Source organism: Mugil cephalus, chromosome 14 (assembly GCF_022458985.1).
Source record: "Mugil cephalus isolate CIBA_MC_2020 chromosome 14, CIBA_Mcephalus_1.1, whole genome shotgun sequence".
NCBI lineage: Eukaryota > Metazoa > Chordata > Actinopteri > Mugiliformes > Mugilidae > Mugil > Mugil cephalus.
The window spans coordinates 16,815,110-16,825,613 of record NC_061783.1 but is presented as its reverse complement, the minus strand read 5'-3'; the positions used below and the strand labels follow the sequence as shown (position 1 = coordinate 16,825,613).

The window sequence follows — 10,504 nt, the reverse complement described above, 5'->3', positions numbered from 1 at the left end:
GCCTCTTATTATACACATATCCAGCAAGAACATGCATAATAGTTTGTATTTCTTCTTTTATAACCTATAATCTAGTACCTTAATGAGGTCAAAATGTCAGTTGTTGTGACCAAATACCTGCAAACTAATTCTCTAGGGCAAATGTTAACATGCTAACGTGGCGATATCAAACATGACCTATAAACATCGTGAATATACCAGCATGTGGATGTTAGCAGCCAGCTGTGTTCATTCTTTTTCCTGCAGCATCTTCTCTGCGCTGATATCGTATGAAGATGCTAATATGTGTGCATCCAGATTTAAGATTTGCGCTTAAGATTTGTGCACTATGTTCGAAATTTCAGAAGTTGCTCATTTTGACCAACTGTGCTGCTGTTACTGGCTGAATCTTAGGATCTTTTCTTCAGATGGTGGCATTCACGTGGACATCTCTCTTGAACATAAGTCGCAGCCTTGAGACGTTAGCTATGCTTATTTTATTTTAGTGACCTTTAATTAGCATGTGGATTTTATTACATCTGAGCAGAGCTAGGTTAGCCATCTCCCTGTCACTGTGGCTCGTTTAAATTAAAGCAACCTCTTTCACGTTGTTATTTTATACACAGTTTTTATTAAAATGTGAATTAATGTCCTCTAAAGTAATGCAATGTATCAGGCCAAAAGGAGACAGGTTGGAGGGAAAAGGTGGGAGACAAGCCAGCCTGTGTGTGCAGGAACACAGATGGCCATTTAGCCTCCTGAGGCGAACCGGTGTCTCTGAGATCGTTTAACTTGGCCTCACGCTGCACGCCTCTCTCCTAAATCACACGATCCCAGCTTTCCCTGGTTCGGCCACGCTGGCTGTCTCGCTGCGTGCGTTTAAGCGATCCTGCTGTTCTCACGCGGAGCTGTCATCTCGGACGCAGCACGAGGAACGATGGCTGACCACTGATGATATTTCAGGATGCTGGGAAGCAAAGTCAGCCTCCTGAAAACACCAGTGCCTGTCACACGTTGTCGAGTGGACAGAAAAGCCCAACATGAGCCAGGAAACTGAAGCCAATGATTGGTGTTAAAAGTCCTGTCTGCATCATTACACACCTGCATCGAGGGGGATACACTTCATTCTACCAGTCAGCAAATTGTGTCTCCATCCTCCAAGAAGATGTGGGAAAAAGTCTTTGTTGATTGATTCCAGTTCTTTGCTAGGTATCACCGTCATATTTGTAAAATATCTGAAAACTTGAGCCACTCCTGGCAAAATGTGACTTCAGTGCAAAATACAGTGTCGTCTGCAAAAATGTGATAAAAGTTTCAAAAGTTCAAGTGCGCAGTCTGGGTAAAATTGGCTCCTGTTAAATTATTAGATACCTGATACTGTGCAACCTCTGCATTACTGTTGCAGTAATTCAAGATGAATGGAAATGTTAGATACATTTAAAAAGCCATAATGTTGTAATTTTATTTATCTTTAACCACATTACTAATAAGTTGTGGAGAGCACAGACAAGTAAAGTAAAAGGAAGTATTTTGTTTGCAGGGTAAAGTAACTAGCATGTGCACCCGTGGACTACATTAAATATAATAACCTGCAGTTTTGCTCTGTAAACTTTCTCATTACCTTGTGAAAAAAACTGCTGCTGCTAACATCACGAGGAGTTGTGCCTTCAGATTATGTTTGTATGATGTAATTGAGAAATATGTTGATCCTATTCATAAAACAGTAGCAGCATATTCACTGGCAGCTAAAAGTCGAGCACTCACTTTGAATTTTTAAATCTTGATCAGATTATAGCTGACTAATTAAATGAACAACTTTATTTCCCTTGGACATGTAGTAGAAAATACTCCAGTAAAGTAGAATATAATAACCCATATAATCACTACCCATTTGGTACAAATAATTTAATCTGCAGTAAGCACTGCTGTGATTGTTGTGTGCAAGAGAATAAATACTGTTTACAGCATACAGCAGCTCGATTGGACCCGTGTGCTCAGTGTGACAGCGTTTGGCACCGTGCAAATTTGCAAACATCCAGGTGGTGCAAACACGGAGCTGGCGTAAAAATGGCACCCCACAGGCTGGAGGGTCAGACTTAAAACCAAAGAAATCAAGAGTGTGAGGCTCCAAACGAGTCCTTCATCAAATAGTGATATCAAAAATATAAGTTCGCCTTTTTAAGTGCATTCAAAACTCTTCCACCAACTGTGTAGTCCAACAGTTCTGTGTTTCAGGTTCCTGGTTTCCCACACATTTCCTCTGTTACTGAAGGATCTTCTTTTTAATGTACTGGCAGAGGCAGAGCGGGGCGTTGGTGCAGTGGCTTCGTCTCGACCGTAGACGGTGGTGCGAAGGTCCCGACAGCCTGTCAGACACCAGCAGCTTCACATAAGCTGCACTGTAGGTCATTAGAAGTTGGTAGGCTTTAACCTGGGGGGAATAAATGTGAAAGTTAAAGTGGTTGTTGATGTCAATCCAATCCTGCTTTATTTATAAAGCACTTTAATAACAACCACAAAGTGCTGTACAGAAGAATAAGGAAAAGACAACAAAACAGCTCGCACATGGCACGATGTGGTTAAAACTGTGTAAATATAATCTTAGATGAAAGAGAAAATGCAACTCTTAAAATAATGAGAAATTCTGTGTAAATATGTTCTATTGTTGATTTGAACTTACTAAAATCTCCCAAACACAATTTTATTTTTCTTTCACAACCAGAAAGAAAAAAAAATCACTCTGAATATGTGGAAGTATTTTTAATTTGTGTCCTCTAAAATGGCTCAGTTAAAATGGCGGTTACCATGGTTTCGGTGGAAACTGAGAGGCACTGTTTAAGGATTAAACCGAGATCTGCAAAATCAGACACTGCAGAAAGATGCTTGAGTTTCCTTGCAACACACTGACTGCTTTCGATTTAGTCTGCAGTGCAAGTGGCACATCGCCATCTGTCTCCTACTCCCAGATGAAGGTTCCTGCTTGCTGACCACATGGTAACTAAAGTTTCTGTTGGATAAATATAGTGGGGGTCCAATTAACTGATGATTGGTGCTCAGAGTCTACTTCCTGCCCACATTAAATGCCAGATGACTTTAATTCTGATGTATCATGTAACTTGATTTGTCTAAAATATTCATTTAACAACAAAATATCGGCTGATTAAACGAGTGGTGGATATCCCATCATGCATTGCGCCTCTAGCGTAAATGGCCGTTAGTGGCTGTTAATCAGACAGACACAAAGTATGAAGCTTTTTTAAAAATATATATATAATTTTATTTTTTATTTCATGGACATCACTCATGTTTGTTTATAAAATCATCACGTTTTAGTAACGTATAACTTATAATGGGATAATCATTGAGCCGCGTCAGTCTGACACGTAACGATGCGACAGCAATGACGTCATTAACTGCGCGTCAAACGCGTATACAGTCACTGGTCAAACGATGATATACATGTCCGAAAGCTGTAGGAGTTGAGCTCACTATATATTGAAATCCTACATAGGGAGTAGGGGTTAGGGTTTGACACAAGGTTAGTCTCCAGAAAAAATAAATTCTCAAATCACTAAAACTGTAGCAGTATAATAACAGTATGTTATAATCTGTAATCTGTATAAACAACTCTATACACGTCTCTTACCTGTGGAGGTAGTGATGCCTCAGGTATGAGGCTGCAGTTGGTGGTGACTTTGGTGCTGTCCCTCTGGCTGGATGAGTTGCTGCCGCCTGCGTCCCCATTGCCCAGCAGAGGCCTCCGTTCATCTGAGCTCTGCTCCTCCTCCTCTGGGGCCTCTGTGTCGTCGGCCTCAACCTCGGTCACCAGGACCAGGTGGGACATTTTGCTCTTCAGCTTTTTCTGATAAAAGTGTGACATTGATCATTTTAACTTCTCATTACAAAAAAAAAAAAAACACCCTACAAAGACTAAAATTCTGTTTGTTCACAGCAGCTCCTGGAATTATGTTTCTATCGATTTGGATGGAGGGCAGACATGGGAGTAGCAGAGAAATCGATGAAGCAGCGGGAGAACAAACAGGGCGACAGATGTATGCGACTCTCTCACCTGAATGTCAGTGGTCACGGAGCTGCGTCCCTCTAAAGTTTCAGTCAGCGCCTTTAGACAGCGGGACATGTCCCAGTACACAAAGCACAACTACAGGGAGAATTCAACAAGATTAGTAGCAGCCGTAAATATCACCGTGTATTCTTGATTACTGTAAATTAACCAGTCAATGACCATGCACACCTCAAGAGCATTTTGATTGGTCACTTCTTACTTAAATATGATGAGAAATATGAGCTTCATTATTCCATTCGGAGAAATGATCAGTGGTCTCTTATCCTATTTCTTTTATCACCAAGTTTTCATGCCTCACTGTTTAAACTGCATTTTCCTGCTGTGTCGGGTTAAAGTATTTTATTTTGAAATATGCACCCACATCTAGAACGAAGCGTTAATTTATAATTGTAAATGGCAAGTTTTTTGAGAAAAAAGTATATAAATTGTCATATCTGAAAAGCTGGAACTATAAAATATTGATAAAATGAATTTGTTCCCTGAAAAATGGATCTCAACATAACTGCCATATTAATCAAATATTAATTATAACTTATAGGTAATAATTTTAGGGATGTAAAATGTTACATTATAGCTCTGAACTAATGTTTTAATTTGAGGTAATTATCTACAAAGTACAGATGATTTAATGTATGGTATACATATTAATTGTACTTTCAACACATCCTTATCTTCATATTCTCATACGTTCAGACTGAGACTAACCTTCATGTTTCCGGTACAGTTCTGCACCCAGTCAGCGATGCCCACCAGCAACTTGTGTCTCACCATCCTCTCATTCACCTGGATTAACCTAACGTCCAGGTTCATATTGATCTGAACACAGAAAGAAGTTTGACGAACCAGTCCATCAAATAGAAGTTCAGTTCAGCTGTTAGATCATTTGACTGAGAGCCTGAATGTCACCTCCTTGTTGCTTTGGTGGAGGACGAAGATGACGGCAGTGGTGAGGAAGATGGAGACCAGGCTGACACAGAGGCAGAGGACCCAGTAGTCAGTAACCGTGATATAGAGGTGGAGGGTGGAGAACGCGGCACACCACAACACCACATACAGCATCTGGTGGGAGCAGAACGCATCACATCTTTAACATTCGCCCAAATTTTATGTTAAATAATGCCTTAAAACATTGAATTATTATACTAAAGTAGTAAAATAAATGAGAAGCACATAGCGAGGAACTAGTTTTGTAGTTTTCGACAGCAGGTCAATAAGATGTTTAGGTATTTGGGATTAAAAGGACCTAAAAAATATAAAAAATAAGCATCGATATTGCACTATTTTTACAATTCAAGTCACCAATGTGGATCACAATATAAAACTGCTTATTTAAATGAAAAAGCAGCATTAGAAACTATTGAATTTGTTAAATTTGTATGTCATATCAAACTAGAAAGGTTACTGAGCCTAAATAAACAAATGCATTGACCCTTCTCTACCAGTACATTGTGAATAAAAGTGTCTCCTTATGAGGGCAACAGGTCTAAATAAAGCAGAATAAGCTTTATTTATGAGGATATGAGGACGCCGGGTCTCAGGAAGTTAACACAGAAACCTGCTGCCAATCATATAAAGTGCTTCCCCTATAGATCAGATAACTGAGCACTAACTCTGAACACTTTTGGTATCAGACTAAGATAAGGACACAGACAAATAAGCTAAACAAAGAGTGTAAAACTAAAACGTTTTTACCCATGAAGTCAGTTTACTGATCACAAGAAAACACAACGTCATCTACAACAATGACGCTATTAGGATTACCTTTAGATTAAATTTAGATTTAGGAGTCTGATAAAAGCTGCTACTCAGTTGTACTGAAATAGTTCTTGGTGACTGATTTAATCTAGAATAATATCCAGGATATCTCTGTCTCCTCTGCATTGATTGTGACTGAGAATGAGACTATGAGAGAAGAAGAAAAAGCTGCAGATAAATAAGCAGCAAGTGATTTCTGATTTTGATCGTACCGGTGCCATTATAAAATGAAAGAGAGCTGAGTTGAAAACCATGTATCTCTTGACCGAAGGGACATCCAGAGCCGTTTTCAGCGGCGCCTCCATGTCACTGATAGGAATCTGACATGAAACAAACAAATTACCAGCCTGGTGTTTATGTAAATGTCAATACACAAATAAAATCCAGCGACACTGACATATTTGTTCGGTGGGTGTGTGTGTGTGCCCAAACCTCAAAGCCATCACTCTCCAGTCTGGCACGGCATAGCGACAGATCAAAGCTGGGGTTTAAAGCTGAACAGCTCTGCACCGACAGGACACACTGACCTAAAGGAAAGAGAGAAAAAGGCCCTGAGAGGATGAGTGTGACAACAAGGCAAGGGCACAAAATTAAAAATAACAATCAACACGATCGTCATGAAGAGCAATGTATGCAAAATAATCTACAATAGATGTTCTGTAAATGTGTTGGAAACCTTGCAGATAATACAGAAAACATCTAACACTAGGAGGAAGCAACTTAAATCTAACTAAAGGGTTAAATTACTTTTCTTTCTGTTTCTGAAATCTAAAGCATGTAAGCACATGCCTCACTGCCGAAGAACTGGTTTGGTACAAAGTTTGGTCACGAGTGAATCTAAAAAAAGGGAGCACTGTTATAGTGTGAGATGCTTCAAATCAATTAACACAAGCAGGTTTTAGTTTGATTTTAAACACAGTTGCATTAACATTTTAGTAAGTTTGAAGGAAAAACTCATTTTTTTATCAGCAAGATTAGCAAAAGCAAAAGATATCTGTGAATATAGAAGAATGAGCAAGTTCTCCAAATTAAACATTATTTGTGTGTCTTCCTAAGCTGCTAAAACACTGTTTTAATATACCAGTTTTTACACAATCAAAGATGAGGTTTTCTCAGTTTAGGACACAAAACTAGCCACATAAGGCCATTTCTTTTCTTTCCCTTACTTTTATCCTGCTTCCCCTTTTCTCAGACAAACATAACTGATGAATAATCATTCTGTATTAAGCTAATGCTAAACAAACCCCACAAGTCGGTTACCATTTGACCAGCTGGGTCTGTTGTTGGGGGCCTGCGGCAGAGCTTCGGGTTGTCCGATCTGATCGTCCACCTCACCCTCCTCCATAATGTGACAGACTCCGTTCTGGTTCTCCATCATCTCAGATGTCACCACATCCTGAAGGAGAAATCACAGCATCACAACTTCACTACTCTTGATCCCATTTCTGGTAAAGAGTTTATGGTGAAACTGACATTTTGAAAGGTTCCTCTGGTTCATGTGACAGCTGAGTCAAGTATATTTTTGCAAGAATATAGTCACAAAAAAACACTGATGAAGACACTCTGACCCAAGTTCTACAAGACAATCTAATGACACAGGAAACTGACACGTCTGATAATTAAAGAACAGAGCATGCCATACTGTAAATGTACTGGCATGCATCTATTTATTGTTTTATATCTATGTGGAGCTCAATTGGATGCTAAAAACTCAAAAACAACAACTGGAAAGCAAGAGACCAGATGAGTTTTAATAGGTTGAAGCAATGGATGAATACTTGTTTCACTGGACAAGCTGCTTAAATTAATAAACTGATGAAGTAGTTAGCTGAAAGCTAGCACTGGAGTTAGAGTAAAAGTTGAAATAGACAAAAGTCAGGAATGAACATTGGAAATGCCCTTACTCATAAATAAACAGTTGAAGTAGTTAGCGAAAAGTCATAAAAGAGCTGCTAGCTTAAGAGTAGTTAGCTAGCATCCACAAATAAAAAGCTAAAACGGTTGGATAAAGTTATACAAGTTGCTAGCTAGCTTGTCCGTAGCCTACTCTGTTAAAGTATCTGGATAAAAGTAAGTTGAATTACTTAACCTAATGTGGGGGATATCCCATTAAAGTACTTAAAAGTCAAGAGGCTTGAAATAGCTGCCCTTATTCATAAATTAACATTTTAGATAAAGCTAAAAGTTGTAACTGTAGGCTAATTAGCTAAAATTCACAAAAGAGCAATTAGCTAAAAGTTCCTGTTAAAGTGGTTAGAAGTAATGAAACAACTGGGGTGGTTAGAAGGTAATAGATGAACTATTTAGTTAGCTAAAGGTAATTTATCTAACAATACTGTTGGGAACATCTAAAAGTAATCTGTTAGCTAGCACCGAAGCTAGAGTAAGTTGTGAATGGACATTTGAAATAGTTAGCTAAAATTAATTGATAAAATAAGTAGCTACAAGTCATGAGTTGAGTGGTCAGATAGCATTGAATGGATACACAGATTAGTTAGTTAAATCATTGCATAGGGACATAGCTAAAAATAATGAAAACTGTTGATACATTATGTGTTATAGAGGATAAATGGCTCAAATGTTCAGTGTCGACTTAATCCGAGCTTAATCCAAACATGACCCGAACAGCCCAAAATCCTTTTAAATTGTAAGAAAAATGTTGTTACAACTTATTTTGTATAATTAATAATATTCATACATAATTAATCTGATATTTTGATAATTAATCTGAAAAGATCTTTATGGTCTTTATCAGACATAAAACATCTGCTGTACAAATACACGTCTCATGCTTCAAAAACAAACAGAAAAAAACAGAACAGAAGTACCAGGGGAGTTTAACGTCTTTTTTGTTTAAAAGAAAATCCCTTCAGCTAGACCACAACTTTATCTCCAATAAACATGTTCAGTCTGAAAACCTGCAGGAAACCAGATTACTTCTGCTTTCGAGGCTCTGAGAGCCTTCGCTTTAGGGGTGTTATGGTATCTTCTCACAGGGGCAGAACAAATGGGCTCTTTTAAAAGAAAGATTAAGTTTAGAGGAATAGGCGTTTGTGAATTAGCATTTTTATGAGTCTCTGGAGTCGTAGCTGCATTGCCTTTGCCACAAAATATAGCAATTGAAAGGTTTTATTGTGGCGAGGTGGTGTCCGTTCAAAGAGCATAAGAAGTAGTTCATTTCCCTGAAAGAAGATAAGAAAGATAATGCTTCTTATGGACAAAACCAGCCTCTCTCTACTCTCACATTTTTTTCCTGGGTGTCAGTTATTACAGAGACACATTTTAACACTGAAGTGTGAAAATTCAGCCGTGCAGCTGTGATGTCAGTTTGTCTGAGCTCTCTCTCTCTTTACACCCAGGCCCTATCTCAAATCTATTTTCATTTTCACTTCCTTGCTTGCTGATAAAATTACACTGACATTGAAGCATGTATCTGCTGCCTGCTTACGCTACAGCTGGTGAAGAGAAGAATAAAAACAAGGTTTTAGGTCATGGATGAGGAAGCAGAAGGCCTTGTCTTCACACGAGCAGCATCTTCAGCGTTTCGGTGTTTGACACCGAGGACTTTACTCTACATGATTATCTTATCTCGATATCTTTATAAGTGTTATGTTCTTAGAGGCATGCACAACCACTCAGAAGTCTTAGCGTACTTAGCGTACGACATTTTACACAGAAACCTCAAAACCAACGACCTAAAAGACAGTATGTGATGGTTCACAATTTTAGGTTTTCTTAAATATGTTTGATAGGACTAAATTACTGAGATGAAGAAGTTACTTTGATGACGAGAGGCAAAACATGTTCAAGAAACCCTAGAAAACCCAGCTGCCTTTGCTTCAGCTTCTGGTCTGGATAACCTAAAAAAGTATTTTAACTCCTACCTGCTCTTCAGATGAAAGTCCATCACACCAACAAAGCTGTCAGGATTTAATTCCCCCGTCATTCGTATTGTAACAGCAGCACGTACAGCACACAGCAGGTCCCCTCACATCAGTAATGTCTCGCAGCGAACACAAACTGCAGCGCACTCTCTTTCTTAGTTTCCCTCTCTCCGTCTCTCTCTCTCTTAGCGTGTGACTCAGATCAGCCCAGCCTCATGACTACAGGAATGTGGTTTTAGTTTTGCGTCGCGACACAGTCGGCACTAGAAAGCACACCCACTTTCTTTTAAATACAGCATCTATTCGATAATTGTTATCCATACTGTATTTTGATGTCTCTGTGACATTGAATAAAGTCTGTCTCGTGAATCTTTTATCAAATGGAGTCAGTTTAGGGGCCAGTTTGTTATAATTACCATCAAGATGTGGCTTCACTGGAGCGGTTCCACATTCATTTATTAAATAGTATTAGTTTTGGTAATGCATTGGATCCCATTTTACATGCATGTTGGTTTCATGGAGTACACAAATATTAAATGTCCAGACCATGCATGATCCATACATAAATAGAGAAGGAAACTGCATCGTCACAGCAGCCAAATGTCCATCAGTGAATATTTTAACCTTAAATTTAACACTAATTTCCAATTTCCTTAAAATGCAATACCACACACACACACCCACACCCACACACACACACACACACACACACACACACACACACACACAAAATGCCTGTTTCACTGTAAAATATCAGTGTGTGTGTGTGTGTGTGTGTTACTCTGTGGGGTTAAAAGTGTCA

At 38.8% G+C, this 10,504-nt stretch overlaps 1 protein-coding gene across 1 annotated transcript; it reads right to left on the bottom strand.

The window, feature by feature from the left end:
- Nucleotides 1-1,771: 1,771 nt before the first annotated feature.
- LOC125019567 (transmembrane protein 268) lies at nucleotides 1,772-9,912 on the bottom strand. The gene is made up of 9 exons (XM_047604409.1): nucleotides 9,703-9,912; nucleotides 7,079-7,214; nucleotides 6,251-6,345; nucleotides 6,031-6,138; nucleotides 4,970-5,122; nucleotides 4,769-4,879; nucleotides 4,049-4,138; nucleotides 3,626-3,841; nucleotides 1,772-2,410 (listed from the first exon to the last, which is right to left on the bottom strand). The coding sequence occupies exons 2-9, from the start codon at nucleotides 7,194-7,196 to the stop codon at nucleotides 2,243-2,245; spliced, it is 1,059 nt and encodes a 352-aa protein (XP_047460365.1). The 5' UTR covers nucleotides 7,197-7,214; nucleotides 9,703-9,912; the 3' UTR covers nucleotides 1,772-2,242.
- Nucleotides 9,913-10,504: the final 592 nt, after the last annotated feature.